The 21,493-nt window shown below is 40.6% G+C and overlaps 1 protein-coding gene across 2 annotated transcripts in view; it reads left to right on the top strand.

The window, feature by feature from the left end:
- The window catches only part of Fam120c (family with sequence similarity 120 member C), a 131,067-nt gene that overhangs the window by 26,459 nt on the left and 83,115 nt on the right, over window positions 1–21,493 (top strand). For both annotated transcript variants that reach the window (XM_048441606.3, XM_048441609.3), the window contains exons 2-3: window positions 13,359–13,605; window positions 16,151–16,233. In XM_048441606.3, coding sequence (XP_048297563.1) covers window positions 13,359–13,605; window positions 16,151–16,233 — 330 coding nt within the window. The remainder of the gene's footprint in view (window positions 1–13,358; window positions 13,606–16,150; window positions 16,234–21,493) is intronic.

The raw sequence follows: 21,493 nt of genomic DNA, 5'->3' as shown, positions 1-21,493 counted from the left end.
CTGCCATATATATCTGTATTTTAGGCCAAGTTAATAATAAAAAAAATGTTTGAAACCCTATCTCGAAAAGAAAGTTTGAAACTTCAGTTGTCCCTATTTCAGGGAAAGAAGGGGAATTAATGATATAGCACTCATTTTTAACAGGATTAGAAGGATAAACAAGAGTATTCTTCCACTATGTAGCTCAGACTGGCCTTGAGCATACTATGTCTCCCAGGCCCATACTGGCCTCAGACCTGCGGTCTTCCTCCAGCCTCAGCCTCCTGAGTGCTGGGCTCTAGGCACGGGCATCTGTGCTCAGCTAAGATGTCTTAAGTTGCCTGGTCTAGAGTCTGTCTTGAATCTCCATCTCCATGACACCAGCTCCACAAGTCAGCTCAGTGCTGTAACCACCACATGTAGCTCCATGGTGGATGTAGTAAATACTGGTTATCGACTCAGCTCTTGAAGCTTCAGTGTAATAATAGAACACATGGTTTCACGGAACTATCACAGTGTGGAGTAAGTAGTGACTTGAGAGAATCTTCAGTGCAATGAATGAGCAGCCGCTGCATGGGCATGTCTCTCTGTTTCTCTGCTTTTCTGCAGTTAGAGAACAGCTGTAGTCTCCTTTGAAGTTCCTTCTGGAATCCACATACAAAATCTCCAGTCATCTGTCTCACAGCATTGCATGCTGTCTTACTCCCAGATGGAAAAGGATCCAGAAGGAAAGCAAAACAAAAACATTTTTTGAGGCAAGATGTCACTGTAGGCATGGCTGACTTGGGACTTGCTGTGTAGAATAGGCTGGCCTTGAACTCACAGAGGCATGCCTATGATGTCTTCATGCCCAGCACAAAACAGAATCTACTATCTTACTTAGAATTCCTTCTGATGGAGGGAAAAACCCTTTCTAATGGCAGATTAATTCTGCATGCCTGTATTTTGTCACTATTTTGAAAGGTTTTCATAATGTGTTCCCTTGATCATTGGCAGAAATGACTTTTCTACCAAGTCCATAAACCAAGTCCAGTCTAAAGCATTGTCACCAGCTACTGCATTGCTATCACGATTCTCATTCATCATTTGCCAGTCCTTGTCTGCCAGGTCAGCCACCATTGGAAACATAGGACGAATCATATATGTAACAATATTAGCATCCGTTCTTCCTCCCTCTCTCTCACACTCTCTTCCCCCTCCTCTTTCTATTGTCTATTTGCTAGTTTGTTTCTTCAGTGTCATATTATGTACCCCTGGCTGCCCCAGAACTCACCGTGTAAATCGGCCTGGCCTTGAATTCACAGAGATACTCCTGTCTCAACTTTCTGAATGCTGGGATTAAAAACAGGCACCACCATGCTGGGCCTCACCTCCTTAGCATAGCAAATGAAGTCTCACAGAGGGTCTTGAACACTCCGAGGGTGGGTTAGCACTGTTTAGTTTCTTCACAGGTTAGGTTTGGTTGTAGAATTGCTTCCAGGTGAGGGAGTAAATATCTTGAAACTAACTGCACTCTCAATGAGGGATTTTAGGACCAGGTCATTCTGGTAGCATGAGTCATTAAGTGTGTGCAATTTTTGAACAGTGATCATTTACAAATACAAATGTAGATGGAGCTCTGTTGAGAGGCAGCTATCAGAGTGCGTGTGCGCATGTGCGCATGTGCGTACACACACACACAGACACTCAGAGTCAGTAAGGCATTGCTGGCCAGTGGCTTCCTGGAGAACTTACCCAAATTATGCAGCTTCAAGCTTCACTGTTCTTTGTCTTTCATTCACAAAAACTACATCCCAGGGCTGGAGAGATGGCTCAGAGGTTAAGAGCACTGGATGTTCTTCCAGAGGTCCTGAGTTAATTCCCAGCAACCACATAATGGCCACAAGTCATCTACAATGAGATCTGGTGCCTTCTTATGGCATGTGAATATATAATAAATAAACTTAAAAAAAAAACTACATCCTAGTTGACACACTTTGGTCAGTGAGAAGCAAAAATATAGAAGCCAAAAAACAAGGTTAATGCATTTAGGTTTTTTTCTGGATCCTGAACTATGGACTAGGTCTTTGATGGATTAGGTCTTTGCTCCTGTTTTGGCAGGTGTTGGGGTCTACATGCTGGGTTCTGAGGTCAGAATGGTGCCTCTGTCATGGTGTCAGTTGTGCTAAGGTCTCAGGGCATGTTTCAGACAGTAAATTAATATTCATTTCATGATGACTGAGTAGTGCCATTGATGATTTCTAAATACTCCAGAAAAATTCCAAAACACGCAAAGTGTACTTCTCCCAGGCCTGTGTTCTAAGAACTACATGAATGAATGAATGAATGAATGATTGAAAAGGAGCTTCAAACCTTCAGGCCACCATTTGTTGCCAGCCTCATCTTTTAAATTCATGGTCAGTTCAACAGGGTCGTCCCCTCCCCGCATGCTAGATTATTTGCATCTGTATATCTGAGCATCTGACAGAAGTTGAGTACAGCTCATCAAATTTAGATAACCGAAGATTCCTTAGGAAAACCTCAGCCATTTGTCTAGCCCCTTTAGCAACCTGTGTATTTCTGATGGCTTGTAGGAGGAATAAAAATCTTTGATCGGAGTGGAAATTTTCATAGACATTCTCCATCGATTTCTAAGGGTGAACAGGCCTCTCAGGTAGTGTTGTTGCTGCTAAGCAAAAGTGACCTCCATTGTGCTAGACCTGAGAGAGAGAGAAGGGAGAAAGGGTGGCAAGACCATGGGGCACCCAGACACAGGCTGAAGTGACGGAGATTCCTTGTCTCTTATTGTTTCTAGCATTATTATTATTAGAGTATGTGCATGCATTCGAGGACCTATGTGCAATACACAAGCATGGATGTTAGAGGCCAGCTTTGTGCAGATGGCTCTCTCCTCCACCTCTTCGTGGGTTCTAGAGATTGACCTCAGGTCACCAGGCTTACATAACAAGCACCTTTACCTCTGAGCCATGTTGCCGAACCTCATTCCTTGCCTTGTTTTTTTTCTTTTTTCTTGAGGATAATCACTCTAATAGAGTTTTGATTTGTATTTCCCAAATGAAAATAAGTGTTCAAGGAAGTAGGGGAATGGAACTAATGGAACTTCAGTGCAGTATTGGTGGGACGGTCAATAAAGTGACTGCTATGGACAAAACGATGTAAATTCTTCAGAAACTAAAAAAAAAAAACCTGACATAATCCAAGTTTCACAGCACAGTCTTTACACCTAAGGCTCAGGGAACGCCATGGGAAAGGGGGCAGGAAGAGGGGAAGATCCAGATGACTAGATCATCTGCTGTGTCTTCTAGACATGACTTCGGAAGCTTGAGCAGTGGGGTTTCCTAAACAGGACCTGAAAAGGAACAGCATGGATGGGTGAAGTGTCGCACGGCCCTACCCTTAAGTGAAGAGCTGCAAGCAATCAATAGGTCTTCTCCAGAGACGAGTCCTCTCACAGCTTAATCCAGTTCTAAGTGATCAGCCCCAAACACATACATAAATGATCAACAATAAATGTTCTTCCTAGACTGACCCCCCCCCCGCGTGTAATAACAGTATATAGAGAATTTGGCAGTCTCAACTACTTCCAGCGCTCCATTGGAAATCAGCACACAATCCCAGCAAATGAGTAAGGGTCACTATAATAATGCCTCATGATGGTATCAAATTTAGTATACAGGAGATGGTTTTGTTTATTTTGTTTTGGTTTTGTTTTTGTTTTTAGAGACAGGGTCTCTGTAGCTTTGGTCTGTCCTGGAACTCACTCTATAGACCAGGCTGGCCTTGAACTCACAGAGATCTGCCAGTCTCTGTCTCCCAAGAACTGAGATTAAAGGCGTGCACCACCACCACCCTGCCAGGAGATGGTTTTGAAACAGTGTCTAGAACATAGTACATAATTAATAATTGTTATTCCTTGGCTACCTGAGATGTAAATAATCTCAGTCCAGGTATACATCTGCTATAGAGGTCAGAGGCTATGCTGCTCTCCTCTTTTTTAATTTTTATTTTTTTGATACAGGGTTTATCTGTAGCTCTTGCTGTCCTGGAATTAACTCTGTACACCAGGCTGACCTCGAACTCCCAGAGATCCACTTGCTTCTCTCTCCTGAGTGCTGGGATCAAAGGCATGTGCTCCTACTACCTGCTGGGCTCTCTTGGGGATCATTTCTGTAGTTCGTTGCTTTCGTTTTTTTTTTTTTTTTTTTTGTAACCTTGGTAGTCTTTCTTCAGTTTTCTCTGTCTCTTGCATCTTGCGGTTAGACTTTGCTCAAGGGACCCTTTGCTCCTAGCAGGTTGCCTTGCCCAGCCTTAATAGGAGAGGTGGTGCCTTGTATCACTGCAACTTGATCTGCCATGGCTGGCTGATACCCTTGGGACGCCCACCCCGTTCTGAAGAGAAACAGGAGGAGGAGTGGGTGGGGGTGAGATGGGGGGAGGGACTGGGAGGAGAGGAGAGAGGAAAGGAGGAAACCTGATTGGGCTGGGAAAATTAATGAATAAAAGAAATAGAAACTAGTATGATAGAACCTGTAGGGGCCGGGAGAGATGGTTCAATAGTTAAGAACACAATCTCCTCTTCCAGAAGACTCTGGTTTGAGTCTCAAAACCCACATGGTCTAACAACCATCTGTTCCAAGCCATCTACTGCCCACTTCAGGCCTCCAAAAGTGAGGCATACAATTGGTGGACAGACATACATGGCAAGCGAAACGGTCATATACATAAAATAACAACAGAGCCTAGATGGGTCTACACTAGGTCCTCTGCATGTTACTTATTAATTTTTCTACATCCCAACCTCAGTTTCTCCTCCCTCCCTCTCCTCACAGTTCCTCCCATACCTCCGCTTTGCCCCCCCCATCCACCCTTCCTTTTCTATTCAGAAAAGAACAGGCCTCCCATCCATATCAACCAAACATGGCATATTAAGTTACAATAAGACTAGGTACCTCCCCTTCTATTAAGCCTGGAGAAGGCAATCCAGTATGAGGAAAAAAGTCCCAAAAGCCAGCAAAAGAGTCAGAGAGACAGCCCCCACTCCCACTATTAGGAGTCCCACAAGAGCACCAAGCTGCGAAACTGCAACATACATGCAGAGTGCCTAGGTCAGCCCCGGGCAGGCTTCCTGCTTGGTGCTTCAGTCTCTGTGAGCCTCTATGAGCCCAGGTTAATTGGTTCTGTAGGTTTTCTTGTGGTGTCCTTGACCCCTCTGGCTTCTACAATCCTTCCTCTCCCTCTTCCATGGGATTCCCTGAGCTCTGTCTAATGTTTGGCTGGGGGTCTCTGCATGTGTTTCCATCAGTTGCTGGACAAAGGCTCCCTGATGACAGGTGGGCACCAACCTCTAAGTATAGCGGAATAGCATTAGGCTTCGTTACATTGACTTTTATTTGCCAGTTGTGTTTGGTTCCACCCTGGGTCTCTGGGCTGTCTAGCCCCTGGGTCCTGCGCTCCAGGAACTGTCACAGGTGGGCTCCCTCTCATATCATGGGTCTCAGGCTGAACCAGTCATTGGTTAACCATTCCAATAATTTCTGTTCCAACTTTACCCCAGCACATCTTGTAGGCAGGACAAATTGTAGGTTGAAGGTTATGTGGCTGGGTTGTTCCAGTCCCTCCATTGGAAGTCTTGCCTGGCTACAGAAGATGCCCAGTTTTGGCCACTTATCCCTTATTATTAGGAATCTTAGCTAGGGTTAGCCTTGTAGCTTCCTGGGAGTTTCCATTGCACTAGGTTTCTTGCTCATCCCAGAGATGCCCCCTCCATTCCAGTCGTCTCTTCCAGTACTCTTCCCCTCCATCTTTCCCCCACCTGATCTCTCCTGTTCCCATCCCTACCCGCCCCCAATCTATTCTATTTCCCCTTCCCAGAGAGATTTAAGGACCCTCTTGAGTTCTCCTTGTGACTTAGCTTCTATGGGTCTGTGAATTCAATTCCACATGGTTATCCTTTACAGCTGATATCCAATTATCAGTGTCATACTTTTTTTTCCTGGGTCTGGGTTATCTCACTCAGGATGATTTTTTTCTAGTTCCATTCATTTGCCTTCAGATTTTATGATGCCATTGTTTTTTACTGCTGAGTAATACTCTGCCGTGTAAATGTACCATATTTTCTTTATCCATTCTTTGGATAAGGGCCATCTCGGCTGGTTCCAGGTTCTGGCTATTTTGAATAAAACTGAAATGATCATAGTTGAGCAAGTGTCCTTGTGGTAGGATGGAGCATCCTGTGGGTATATGCCTAAGAGTGGCATTGCTGGCGCTTGAGGTAGATCTAGTCTCAATTTTCTGAGAAACTTGCCATCATTATTTCCAAAATAGCTGTACAAGTTTGCACTCCCACGGGCAGTGAAGGAGTGCTCCCCTTGTGTTGGCAGCTATTGGGGGCTGTGGATCTCCGGATCCTGAATTCCCTGTGAGCAGCTTGTTTTTCCTGTGCTTGTGGCCGCTCTGAGCAAAACTTGTTTTCCTCTGCTTTGAGCAGCCTGCAGCTGCTCTGAGCATGAGACCTTGATGGCTGGCTGGTGGGCCGGCAGCTGAAAGATCCCAAGAGCTGGGCATGGTTAAGGATCCCTATATAAGCTTTCTCTGAGCACAATAAACTTGGCATTGGCATTCTTGTATCAAGGATGACCCATGTCTGTGTCTCTCTCTGTCTTGTCTGTCTCTGTCTTTGTGTTTTAAAGTCTCTCAGCCCAGTTCCCGGCTTGGTTTCCAGCTTGTGGACCTTCTTGTAGTGGCAGGGGCGCTACAGGACCGTCGGGTTTTTACATTCTTGCCAGCATCAGCTGTCACTTGTGTTTGATCTAAGCCATTCTGACAGGTCTAAGATGGAATCTCAGAGTCATTTAGATTTGCATTTCCCTGATGCCTAAGGATGCGGTATCTCGGTCATCTGAATTTCTTCTGTTGACAATTCTCTGTTTAGATCTGTAACCCATTTTTAATTGGATTATTTGGTTTCTTGATTTCTAGTTTCATGAGTTCTTTATGTTTTGGAAATTAGTGCTCTGTCAGATGTGGAGGTGGTGAAGATCTTTTCCCATTCTGTAGGCTTCCATTTTGTCCTATGGGCAGTGTCCCTTGCTATGCAAAAGCTTTTCGATTTCATGAAGTCCCATTTATTAATTGTCAGTTTTTGTGCCTGCGCCATTGATGTTCTGTTCAGGAAGTTGTCTCCTGTGCCAATGCACTCAAGACTATTTTCCACCTTCTCTTCTATCAGGTTCAGTGTATCTGGATTTATATTGAGATCTTTGATCCACTTGGACTTGAGTTTTACGCACAATGAAAGATATGGATCTATTTGCATTCTTCTATATGCCAACATCCAGTTATGCCAGCACCATTTGTTAAAGATGCTTTCTTTTTTCCACTGTATAGTTTTTGCTTCTTTGTTAAAAATAAATGTCCACAGATGTATGAATTTACTTTTTGGTCTTTGTTTCGAATCTGCCGATCTGTTTATTTTTATGCCAGCACCATGCTGTTTTTATTACTATAGCTTTGTAGAAGAGCTTGGAATCAGGGATGGTGATACTTCCAGAAGTTCTTTTATTTTACAAGATTGTTTTAGCTATCCTTTTTTTTGTTTTGTTTTTCCATATGACGTTGAGTATTGTACTTTCGAAGTCTGAAAAGAATTGTGTTCGAATTTTGATGGGGATTGCATTGAATCTGTGGATTGCTTTTGGTAGGGTGACCATTTTTACTATGTTAATCCTACTGATCCATGAGCATTAGAAGATCTTTCTATTTTCTGATATCCTCTTCAATTTCTTTCTTCAAAGACTTGAAGTTTTTGTTATATTGGTCTTTCACTTGTTTGCTTACACCTACCCCAAGATATTTTATATTATTTGTGGCTCTTGTGAAGGTATTGTTTCCATGATTTCTTCCTCTGCCTGTTTATTATTTGCATAAAGGAGAGATACTGATTTTTTTGAGTTAGTTTTGTATCCAGTCACTTTGTTGAAGGTGTTTATGAGCTGTAGGAACATCCTGGTTGAATTTTTGAGGTCGCTTATGTATAGTATCTTATCATCTGCCAATAGCGATACTTTGACTTCTTCCTTTTCAATTTGTATCCCTTTAATCTCCTTTAGTTGTCTAGCTAGAACTTCAAGTACTATATCAAATAGATATGGAGAGAGTGGACAGCCTTGTCTTGTTCCTGATTTTAATGGAATTGCTTTGAGTTCCTCTCCATTTAATTTGATGTTGGCTGTTGGCTTGCTGTATATTGCCGTTATTATGTTTAGGTATGATCCTTGTATCCCTGCTCTCTTCAAGATCTTTATCATGAAAAGGATTTTGGCAAAGGCTTTTTTCAGCATCTAATGAGATGATCATTTGGTTTTTTTTCTTTCAGGTTATATGATGGATTACATTGACAGGACAGATTTTTGTATGTTGAACCACCCCTATATCTCTGGGATAAAGCTTACTTGATCGTGGCAGATAATCTTTTTATGTGTTCTCTGCTTTGGTTTGCCAGTATTTTTTGAGTATTTTTGCATCGATGTTCATAAGGGATATTATTTCCTTTTTTTGTTGTTGTTGAGTCTTTGTGTGGTTTGGGTATCAGGGTGACTATGGCCACATAAAATGAATTTTGCAATATTCCTTCTGTTTCTACTTTGTGGAATAATTTGTCCAGTATTGGTATTAGTTCTACTTTGCAAGTCTGGTTAGAAATAGATTTTGGGCTGTCTTTGGTTGGGAGATTTTAATGACTGTTTTTATTTCTTTAAGGGTTATTAGTCTATTTAAATTGTTTATTTGATCTTGATTTAACTTTGATAAGTACTAACTTTCAGGAAACCCTTCCAGGAATAACTGCTGAACATGGCATAACAATATACAATAATATTAGGCACGGATCTTCCTATCAAGGCTGGATGAGGCAACCCAGAAGGAGGAAAAGGATCCCAAAAGCAAGCAAAAGAGTTAGAGACACCCAGGAGTCCCCCCAAAAACACTAAGCTATCAACCATAACATATATGATATCCCTGGGAGGTGTGCTGTTTTCCTGAATGGAAATGGAAGAGGAGTGTATCTGGATGAGAGTAATTTAGGGGAGGCAGGGGATGCGGGGAGAAGAGAATGGAGGGAAAACTGCAGTCAGGATGTGTTGAAAACAATAAGAAAAAATTAAAAGATAGAACTTGTGGTTTTTGAAGATTGGAGATGCTTTTGTCAAATTGGTTCTGTGCCTATATGATCTGTCTTGATGCTGTAAGACTGAAGGAGCTGTGGGTATATGGGCTGGGGAGTGGGATGGCTCAGTGTGTGGAAGGTGCTTGCCAGTAAGCCTGAGGATCTACTTTCAGTCTCATAGACTCACATGATTAGAAAGAGGAAACCAATTCCTGCCATTTGTAGTCTGACCTCCACACACATGTGGAAGGATGTCTCCTCAAATCAATATATTAACTAAAGCAAATAAAATAAAATTTAAAAAGGGCGAAAAGGGAAGAATCACCAAGGAATTTGTCTAGGAAGAAATAGGCCTATGAAAATATTTGAAGCATTAGAAAGTTTCTAAGGCATTTTAGGCAGAGAAACTGAATGACCTAGGTTGGGGATGCAGGAAGAATCTTGGAAATAGGTTGGCATGCTTATTTTCAAGGAATTGTGAGAAAGATTGTGAGATTTTTTTCTTTTAATTCTGATGTTTTCTATTCTTCTTCTCTAGAATGTGTAGTGAAAATGTTCTGTGCTTGGAACTTTGAGTCTTTTGTTCTAAGCCTGGTTCTGCTGCAAATTAGCTAGGTAATCATGTCAAGGCATTTATGCTCTCTAGATCTTCATTGCCTAAGAAGTCAAGTGGATTAAGGTTGAAACTACATTGAAAATATAAGTGTTTGGATTGCAAGAATTGTTATAGCAATATGAGTTAAAGCATGCTTAAGTATGGTGGAGTTTTTTGTTGTTGTTGTTGTTTTGCTTTGTTTTGTGGTGGTGAGAGATGGTTTCTCTGCATAGCCCTGGTTGTCCTGGAACTAGCTCTGTAGACCAGGCTGGCCTCAAATTCAGAGATCCACCTGTCTCTGCTTCCCGAGTACTGGGATTAAAAGTGTGCACCACCACCCAGCTGAGTGTTGCTTTGTTTTGGTTTGGTTTTTTTGTTTTTTGAGTCAAGGTTTCTTTGTGTAATAGTCCTGGCTGTCCTGGAACTCACTTTGTAGACCAGGCTGGCCTCGAATTCAGAGATTCGCCTGCTTCTGACTCCTGAGTGCTGGGAATAAAGGTGTGTGCTACCACAACCCGGCTGGTTTTAATCTCTAAGTAATAGTGATTTATATTCATAGTATTAGAAGATTCATCACATTAAAGATCTTTAGTACTACTACTATATCTGATGGTGCAGAAAAATCCCAAATTTGATGTCTACTTGGACAACTAGTGAATCCCTGTCTTAAATTTTTTTTTAAAGGTCTATCATTCACAAAGCTGTGGGTTCAATCATACTACCATATACACACAGACAGTCATTAGTCATTCACTTGATGTGGCTAATAGTCCCAGCTACTCAGGATACAGAGACCAGAGGATCACTTGAGCCAAGGAATTTGGGATCAGACTTGGTGATATAGTAATAGCCTATGTGTATCACTCCTTCTTGCCCCCCCCACATTAGTAATCATTGGCTTTCTGGAGTTGAAATCACTTGTACTGTGGCATAATCAGCTTCAGCTGGGCTTAAAGTTATGTGTCATAGAAAGAACATGGATGTCAGTGACAGTCTGACCTAGGTTTTTTAGGTCTGTGATTTTGAGCATGACACCTTTCTTTTGTACATTTGAATTTCTTTATCTGTAAGATTGAACTTAGAATATCTGCATAATCAGGTTATTGGTGTAGGAGTTCCTTCTGTTTGTGTATTGCTTTTATTGGTTAATGAATAAAGAAACTGCCTTGGCCTAGGTGATAGGGCTGAACTTAGACAGGCAGAGAAAACAGAACTGAATGCTGGAAGAAGGGCAGAGTCAGAGAAGTCATGGATCCTCTGCCTGAGACAGACGCTGGTTAAAATCTCTTCTGGTAAGCCACTGCCACATGGCGATATATAAATTAATAAAAATGGGTTAAATTCAGATGCAAGAATTAGCCAATTAAAAAACTAGAAATAATGGGACAAGTGATGTTTCTGTGTGATTATTTCAGATGTGAGGTAGCCGGGCAACCAGGACAAACAAGCGGGCCTCTCCCTACAACAATTGGTGCCCAACGTGGGCCCTACAACAGGCTATGATGACGTAAGAGGCTAGATCATATTTTGTGGTTGCCTAGCATGAGGTTGATGGATGAACTAGCAACTTGTATGCTAGGTATGCTGGAAGAAAATATCATCAGAAGACAGCAGAAAACTATTCCCTTACTCTGGCACATCTGGAGTTAACTGTATCTGTAGGTATAAATATGTTATAGCACTTTGATTCCTTTGCCTAGATATAAAATTAATACTTTGCTGTGCTTTCTGCTTATTGGTGCCTTTGTCCTTATGTGACCTCATGTGTGACATGAATAGCAACAGTAATTAAACTCTTTCTACATCCTACCAAGTTTAATGTATTGAGACTCTTGTTATACTCCAGAAAAATTGTTATTACTTTAGGATAACAATATCAAGATAATAACAAGATAATAATAATAATAAGATAATAACAATAATAAGATCAGTTGAGCTAGGCATGATGATACATACCTTTAATGTGAGCAAGCATTCAGGAGGCAGAGGCAGGCAGAGCTCTATGAGGTTGATGCTCATTTGGCCTATGTAGTGAGTTCCAGACCAGCCAGAACTATATAGTAAGACCCTGTCTGAAAAAAACAAAGCAGCAACAACTGCAATGGCAAACAATAGGTCTGCTGAGTTCAAAGGCATTATCAAGATCTATAGACTGTGGAACCAAACAAGTCTGGGCTTTGCTCTTTCTAGTATATGACTTTGAAAATAAATGGCCTCATAGGATTTTTTGCATATAAATGAATTAATGCATATAAAGTATAAAGGTATATTGCTTTGCACATAGCACATAGTTAGGACCTGTTTGTACTGTCATTAGTATATATTGCTATGCACTAGCGTGAAGTCTGAATGGTGGAGCCAAAAATAGTGGAGCCCAAAATGCAGCCATAAAGTCTCTGTAGTCAAAAAACTTAGTCTGGTGAAGCCAGTGTACAGTGTACAGTGTACAGTGTATGCTTCATTTACACCAAATAGAGCATGTGCAGGAAGGGTACATAATAGGCTGTCTCTGTTTCTATTAAAATTAGTGCTGTTTGGGGAGTGTGCTTGGTACCAGAAGTGATATGTATTCTGGCGTTAGGTCCGCTTCTGTTGTATCTCACTCATATAGCTTTGAGGCCAGCCATCCTTTTACAGCTTAGTTTCTCTGTTTTTAAAATAGGATAAAGTTTTGACCCTTGACTAATGGAAATAATCTCTGTGGGTTTCCTCTGGGGAACCCTGTGAGAAACCTCCCTTATGAAAGCACTTGCCTTTCTTAAGATGCTCCTAAGGAGAGAAGAAACAAGAACTGTGAAAGAGGGGGTGCTATGCTGGACCTGGGGGTTTCTAGTTCCCACTTTGGGCAGTTTACAACTGCTTGCAACCCTAGTTCCAGGGGATCCAGTGACCTCTTCTGATTTCCACAGGCATCTCCATGCACTGATGCACAGGAATACATTCAGCATACACACATACACGTAAACAAGTAAGTAAATGTTTAAAAAAGTTGATAGGTGAGGGTGTGGAGATCTGGCTCAGCAGTTGAGAGCAGTGGCTGCTCTTCCAGAGGATCTGGCTTCAATTCCCAGCACCCCTACAGCAGCTCACAGATGTCTGTAACTCCAGTTCCAGGGTATCGGACACCCGCACACAGACTTGCATGCAGGTAGAACATCAATGTCCATAAAAAACTGATAGATGAACTAAGATTTCTGTTTCCACCTCTAAGCACTTTCATCCATATATACCTTACCACGATTGTTGTGATAAGATTATACAGGTAGAATATGCATGGTACATAGCCACTGAATGATTTCTTTGTTTTTCTTATGAAGATCTCTGTTATGGCTTCAAGCAGAAACAAGTAATTTAGTATTATGTTAAATAATTAACATAGTATACATTAAGGAATAGTGTGTTGATTTCACAACTTAAGGATTGGATAGTTAGTAGACATGTGTACAGGCATAATCATATTCTAAGCTGATATACAATTTGCTTGTTTTGTTCTTTTTGGCCAAAGATAATTTAAAATTTTATCGTTATAAATTAGGCACTATCCTTCCTGATTTCTAATCTTGTTAGATGTATATAGATCAGTTTCTGGGTCATGACATGTTCTCTTTTTTTCTCTCCTAGGTCTTTCAGAGCCTGGAAGACCACCATTTGGAAGTGGTGGCTTTTTTCAGAGAAAATGGCTTTCATGGTCTTCTTGCTCATGACTCCGAGTATGCACTCTACAATATTCCATCTTACTACAGTTCCCATGCGCTGAAGCTCAGCTGGAATGGGAAGAACCTCACAACCAACCAGTTCCTGATGCAGGAAGTGGCCAAGCAGCTTGGTTTGAAGCGAATAAATTTTCCCATATTTGCTGCACTGCTAGGTAGGTCGTCTAAACGAGAGAATCCAGTGTTTGGTAAGGTTTCTTCTTGCATAGATAAAATGAGCAGACTAGAGTGATTTAGCCTGGCAGTATTGGGTTTGCTTTTTTAGAGACCTCATGCTGATTTGGGATGTAGTTTAGTTGTTCGTGTGCTATAATTATAGTGCCTATAATTCTAGCACTCAGGAGGTAGAGACACAAGGATCAGAAGTTTATAGACCACCCTTGGCCACATAGTCAAGGTCAACCTGTGCTATATGAGAAAGACCCTGTCTCAAAAAACAAAATCTGAAGTTCTCATACCATATAACACTGTAAAAAAAAGTATGAATATTTTTTAAGAAATACTGAAAAGCAGTAGACAGGAGTTCTTAGCAGACGATCTGAAAAACTTAGTATGTTATGAACATATTAGCTTGTGATAAGAATGTGAACATATAAATATTAGTTATGAACATGAGAACAATTGTTTGGATTTTTTGAGACAGGGTTTCAGTGGGTAGCCCTAGCTATCCTGGAACTCACTTTGTAGAGCAGGCTGGCCGCAAATTTTATTGCAGAACTGATATGCAGAGTCCTGTGTTTCACTAGTCCAAGTTATCTTTGCTTCTCTACTCTGATTATTAGCATTTCTTTTTAAAAATCTAGATTTAGACCAGGAATCTGTGTGGACTAGTTTTCCTCTATGTCTTTTTTGTTAGGAGTATTTTTGAACAGTATTCAGCATAATTTATTTGCAGTGAAAAGTCCATATCCAGGGCTAGTACCCTGCCATTAACATTTGCAGAACTTGCTTTCTCATGTCCCTATCAATTCCTCCATCCACACACCCACTGGGTTTCTTTGTTTTCTTTTTTGTTGTTTCATTTTTCATCGGGGTCTCACTGTGTAAGATCCGCCTGCCTTAATCCTTCTAATGCTGGGATTGTAGGCATGTGTTGTTACATCCAACTTTCAGACTTTCTTTTAAAGATGCATTTTTAAAAAAAGATTTATTTATTATGTATATAGTGTTCTGCATGCCTGCCTGTCTGCCAGAAGTGAGATCTGCCAGATCTCATTACAGATGAGCCACCATGTGGTTGTTAGGAATTGAACTCAGGACCTCCTGAAGAGCAGTCAGTGCTCTTAACCTCTGAGCCATCTCCAGCCCTAAAGATGCATTTTTTTGGTTGTTATTTGAGACAGGTTTCTCTGTAGCTTTGGAGCCTGTCCTGGAACTTGCTCAGTAGACCAGGCTGGCCTCAAACTCACAGAGATTCGCCTGCTTCTGCCTTCTGAGTGCTGGGATTAAAGGTGTGTGCACCACCACTGCCCAGCAAGGATGCAATTCAAAGTAAATTGCAGAATTGATATTTGGAATTGGTTTTCCAAGTATTGACAGTGTGAGCATTAATAGACTGGTATAGTTGTGACGTCTTTCCTGTAAACACAAAGAACATCACTTTGGATAATGTGGTTAAATCAGCCCAAGTTTTCAAGTTAGATTTTGTACAAATCACTGAAGTCCTGCTTCCCTGGATTCATTTTCCTCATCTCAGAAATGAAAGTAGTAATAACCCCACGGTGTTACTCATGAGACTGAGTAAGATGAGTTATGGAAAGTGCTTTGTACTTGTCGAGTAATCAATAATTTTTATGATAAAATAAAGGTAGCACAGCTAGGTAACAGTTTCCCATTACCTGTGATAATGGGTAGTGCCATGCATTTGAGAGTCTGACAGTCCTATTGTTTTTTTGTTCTAGTATAGGCCTACCTAGGGCCAAGTCACTAAGCTTGTTTTAATTTCAGTTTCCTTGTCTATAAAATGGAGATAAAACTATAAGACTTGATCATTATAAAGGAGCTACTCATGGTTCAGAGTAGATAATCAGTACATAGATAACTACTTAATTACTTAATTTAATTAATTATTACATTAAGAATATAGGCTTACTGGATGTTATGGTGCATGCCTCTAATCTCAGCACTTGGGAAGCAGAGGCAGGTGGACCTTTGAGTTGGAAACCAGTTTTTTCTATATATCAAATCTCAGATCACCCATAGATATATAGTGAGACCTGTCTCCAAAAAAATAATAATGATAATAATAATATAGACCTGATTTGACATAGTGGAGCACATCTTTAATCCTAGAACATAAGAGTCAGAGTCAAATCTCTGTGAGTTTGAGGCCAGCCTCGTCTAGAAAGTGAGTTCCAGGATAGCCAGGGCTACACAGAAAAACCCTGTCTCAAAAATAAAATAAAGAGAATATGGGTCTATGCGTAATTCAGTTATTTCCTCTCCCAGAGGATTCTCTTTTTTATGGTTAATTTAACTTTATTTTATGTGCATTGGTGTGAAGGTGTCAGATCTCCTGCAACTGGATCTTTAAACAGTTGTGAGCTGCCATGTGTGCGCTGGGAATTGAACCTGGGTCCTCTGGAAGAGCAGTCAGTGCTCTTAACCACTGAGCCATCTCTCCAGCCCCCCCAGAGGATTCTCTTTATGACCTAAAAGATTTAAGCAAACTGTACAGTGAATAAAATGTATATTTTATAGGTAACCACATTCTACCCGATGAGGACTTGGCTGCTTTTCACTGGAGCCTTTTGGGACCAGAACATCCTCTTGCATCACTTAAGGTAATATGCCCTATTTTGCCCCTGTACATTTAGGAGACATCAACTTTTGATTGAACTTTGATGGCGTAGAACAATTATCTTTCATTAGATTTTTTTAAAGTCTTTGCTTTTAAAGTCTTTTTGTTGATTTGTTTTTGAGGTTGTATTTTAATTACACTTCTTTCTTCCCTTTCCTCCCTCTAAACCCTTCCATATATCCCTGTCTACTCACCCATCAAATTTATGGCCCCTTTCTTTTCATCAATTGTTATTGCATACACACATATATTTTGTGTATACATATATATTCCTAAATATAATCTGGTGAGCCCATATAATACTACCTGAAGGTCTGTTTTCAGGGCTGACAGTTTGGTACTAGCTAACTAATTGGTGTGCTCTTCCCTTGGGAGGACCACCTCTCCCACTCCCAGCTTTACTCACTTGCCTCTAGTTCTTTGTGTAGGGTTGAGGACTCGTTCGGCTTTTCCCCATGTAGTTTGGCACGTTCCTTGGTGTCCTCTTTCATTAGGTTTAAATTATAATACTTAGCTTGCAGTGGAGACACTGATTAAGAAGGCGGTTATATTTGGCATGTGCTGATTACTATGTATGATATTCCAAAATGTGTGAAACTTGACAGCATAATTTGTGGTAGTGTGAGCTCTGTTCATACTCTCCCCTTAGAATAAAGTAAAGCTATATTTTACATGCAGATAAAAATTAGTTCTGATAATAGCTATAACATAAGAATTCATACAAACTGGCAAAGAAAAATGCCTCAATAGTGACAAAAATGAGTAAAAGACTGAGTCAGAAAAATTGACAAAAGCAGAAATACAGTGGCTAATCATTTGACTAGATGCTCAACCTCACTAGTGACCAGACATGTACATCAAATGAGTGATGTGGCCATTTTTAATAGTTTAGCAAAAATTAAAAATGGAATTTACTGCTATGAAGTCTGTAGAAAAACTGATGTCCTTTGGTACTTCTGGCAGTGTTGTATGAGGCCACTTGTTTGTTTCCTGGCCGCCCAGACTCCCGAAATCATCACACAGAAACTATATTAATTGAAATACTGTTTAGCTAATAGCTTAAGCATTTTTCTGGCTAACTCATATCTTAAATTAACCTATTTCTATTAATCTGTGTATTGCCACATGGCTGTGGCTTACTGGGTAAAGTTCTGTCCCCAGCATCTGTCTCTGGTGGAGTTACATGGCTTCTCTTCATGCTACCTTCTTTCTCCCAGCATTCAGTTTAGTTTTCCTTTCTAGTTCTATTCTGCTCTATCACAGGCCAAAGCAGCTTCTTTATTCATTAATCAATAAATGCAACACATATACAGAAAGATGGGTTAATTTAAGATGTAAGAGCTAGCCAATATTAGCTAGAGCTAATAGGACAATCAGTGATTTAACTAATACAGTTTTGTGTAATTATTTTGGGTCTGTGTGGCCTGGATAAAATGAGCAGCCTCTGCCTACAGTTCTCCTTTCTCCTGCATCATTTTTTTTCCTTTCTTCATTGGATATTTCTCATTTGATGTATAAGCATGATCCTTTTTGAAATTTCTGTGTATTTTCCATTTAAATATATTTATTTATATGCATAGGTGCTTTGTCTGCATGTATGTCTGTTTACTACATGCATGCATAGTGCCTGCAGAAGCCAGAAGTGGGTATCACATCTCTTAGGACTGAAGTTACAGATGTTTATGAGCTGCTATATGAATGATGGGGATTGAACCTGGTTCTTCTGGAAGAACAGCTAATGCTGTTAACCTCTGAGCTATACCTGTAGCCCCAATCCTTTTTCAAAATTGGAGATAAGGCCTATTGCCAACTAGCCTTGAATTAACTCAAAGTCTTTGGCTTCAGCCTGCTGGGTTCTAAGATTATAAGCATATGCTACTATGGATGACTGTGTATGATTCAGGTTTGAAGATAAAAACCCTTTGTGTGTATGTGTCTGTGTGTTCCTATCACTGGGATAACAGGTGTGTGTTACCAATATCTGACCTTTTATACAAGTATTAGGGATCTGAGTACAGGTTTTTGCATTTGTACAGCGAGTACTTTGTCAATTAAACATCTGTCTAGGCCAAACCCACTGTTGACCTTACCCCCAGCCTCCTAAGCTATTGCTCTATTTTTCTTCTTACAGTATACTCTTCTAAAGAATCTTCTAGGTGTTAGAGGTGGGGATGGTTCCATTGATAAAGTACCTGCTACACAAACATGAGGCGTTTGATTCCCAGACATGAAAAACGAAAAGAAGGGATGGTGACTCATTATTATAATTCTAGCCCTGGGAAGGTGGAAATAGGCAGATTCTTAGGATTCTCTTGTCAGCCAGCCTAGATTAACTGGTGAACCTGGGTCCTAATCAGAGATCTTAAAATACTAAGTAGATGGCCACTGAAGAGTGATGTTGACCTCTGATCCCCCCCACACACACTTACACAAACAACACACACAGGGTTAGGGGTGGGGAGACTGTAATTGAGTTGTTTACTATCCTCTTGCTTCTGTAATTGGATTTTCTGAAACTGCCATTGACCACGTTACCAATAAACCCAATGGTCACCTCTCTATTTTCATTTTACTTGCCAGTCTCCTAAACACTCAGCTGTCATTCCAACCCATTTGTTGATAGTTTTCATAAAGGCCTCTTAAAAGTATGTTTTACAGTTTGAGACAGTTGGAGATGTAGCTCGGTGACGGAGAGCTTGCCGAGCACGTGTGAGGACCCGGATTCAATCTCTAGTACTGCCAAAAATGTGTAAGTTTTTAGGAACTTTGAAGGTGAAACTAAGGTGGCCATTTGAGGGTAGTTAGATCATTTGCACTGTGTGCAAAATTACTATGCCACATGTTCTTAGTGTTTTAGAAAAGTGTAGAATAAAATTTGTTCTTGGGTCTGAAGAGATAATTCAGTTAGTAAACTGCTTGCTGCATAAGCATGAGGACCTGAGTTCTAGCCCCAGTACCCACATAAAAAGGTAGGCGAGATGCTTTATGCTTGTAATCCTAGTGCCAGGAAGACAGAGAGAAGAGGATTCATGAGGCTTGTTGGCCAACTAGCCTACGCTATTTGAGAAGCCCAATGTACCATGATTGACTCTGTCTTAACAACAAGATGAACCACTTCTGAGGAACAATAATCTATGGTGACCTCTGATCTCCCTATGTATGTGTATCTGGACCCCTACACACACACACATGTTTTACACACACACACACACACGTATACGTACACACATATATACATATATGCACAGTATACAGATTTGTTTTTGAAAAATGTTGACAGCGCTCAGTGTAGACAGACTTTTCTTTGCCACCCACTGATTCCCAAATAACCGACACAGAGATTTAATATTAATTATAAATGCTCTGCTGATAGCTCAGGCTTATTACTAACTAGCTTTTAAACTTAAATTAATCAATTTCTATTCATTTACATTTCTGTCATGTGGCGTTACTTCTCTTTCATCTTGCACCTCCTGTTTCCTCTCTGTGTCTTGCTGGCAACTCCTCTGACTCCACCCTTCTTCTTCCCAGCATTCTCTCTGCCCCCCAAATCCTGCCTAGCCATTGGCCAATCAGCTTTTTATTAACAATGAGAGCAATACATATTTATAGTGTGCAAAGATTGTTCCACAGCAGCTTGGGATTGAACCCAGAGCCTTAGACATGATAGGAAATCACTCTACCTCCATACTATAGTCCCAGCTCTAAGATTTGTTTTTTAGCATTATGAATCTGTCTTATTTAGTTTGAGTAAAAACCTGATAGGGTAGGGAACTAGACTATTTGGGATAAATAAGGAGACTATTAAGAGGAGGGAGATGAGAGGGTAAGGAAGAGGTGAATATGATCAAAATTTATAATACTCATACATGAAAATATCATAATGAAACCTACTCTTGTATAGTTTAATATATACTAATTTAAAAAAGAACTCAGCATGTAACTTTCCTATTTAAAATCCTATAATGACTGTTTGTGTCACACAGTCCTTCTTATAGCTTGTCATCCTCAGCACTTCCTAGACCCTTAGAAGGTTCATACTTAACCTTGGATTGCCTTTTTTCTTACACAGCTATTTTCTCGCTCCTAAAAGTTTTGTTAAATGTCATTTTCTCAGTGAGGCTTTTCCCAATCCTATTATTTAAAATTACATAGGTGTGCATGCACACATACATACAAGCTTGCACATCAGCTTATCCCAACACATTTAATATTCCTGCTACCATGAAGGCAGAGTTCTTGTCTTTTGTATTCACTGCTATGTCTCTGGTACCTTAGGACAGTATATTTCCATTGTTTGATACAGAGTCTCTGTACATAGTCCTGGCAGGCCTAGTACTCAGTATGTAAGTTGACCAAGCTGGCTTCAAACTCATAGGAGTTTGCTTAAGCATCCAAGTGCTAAGATTAAAGGTGTGTGCTATCACACCATACTTAGTAACTTTTTAAAAAATTATTTTTTATTTCTATTTAATTTTATGTGTATGGGTGTTTTACCTGCTTGTATGTCTATGCATGCCTGGTACTCATGGAGGCCAGAAGACAGTGATGGATACCCTGGGGTTAGAGGCTTCTTTTTTTTTTTTTTGAAAGTAATTTTATTAAATTATAAAAGTTTCCATTTACGCCCCTCTTCCCAACACCCTCCCACTCCCACCCCGTCCTCCTCCCTCTTTGTCCCTAAGGGCAGTCAGGGTTTCCAGCCCTGTGGGAAGTTCAAGTTCCTCCCCCCTCCCTCCAGGTCCAGGAAGGTGAGTATCCAAACAGACTGGATCCCAAAAATCCAGTATATGCAGAGGAAACTAGTCCCAGTGTCATTGTCAATGGTTTCTCAGAAAGACTCCGGGCCAGCCACATTCAGAGAATCCGGCCACATTCAGAGAATCTGGTTGGATCACGTGCTCCTTCAGTCGCAGTCTGAGGCTTCTTTTAGCTGCCATATGTATGCTAGAAACTGAACCTGGGTCCTCTGGAAGATCAACATGTGCTCTTAGCCTCTGAGCCATCTCTCCAGCTCCATCAATAGCTGGTTTTTGAGGAATGAATAATGCAGTTTATTGGTAAAATATTTTTCTCTCCAAATGACCCCTATGATTCTAGATGTCTATGAATCTTACTTTTTAAATTCAGTTTTAGTTATGTATATGTATGTAGGAGGATATGTGCACATGAATGTATTTTGTCCACAGAGACTATAGGGATCCCCTTGGAACTAGAGTTACAAGTGGTTGTGAGCCGCCTGG

This window comes from Myodes glareolus, chromosome X (assembly GCF_982192425.1).
Source record: "Myodes glareolus chromosome X, mMyoGla1.1, whole genome shotgun sequence".
Lineage (NCBI taxonomy): Eukaryota > Metazoa > Chordata > Mammalia > Rodentia > Cricetidae > Myodes > Myodes glareolus.
This window is presented reverse-complemented; position numbering and strand designations above follow the sequence as displayed.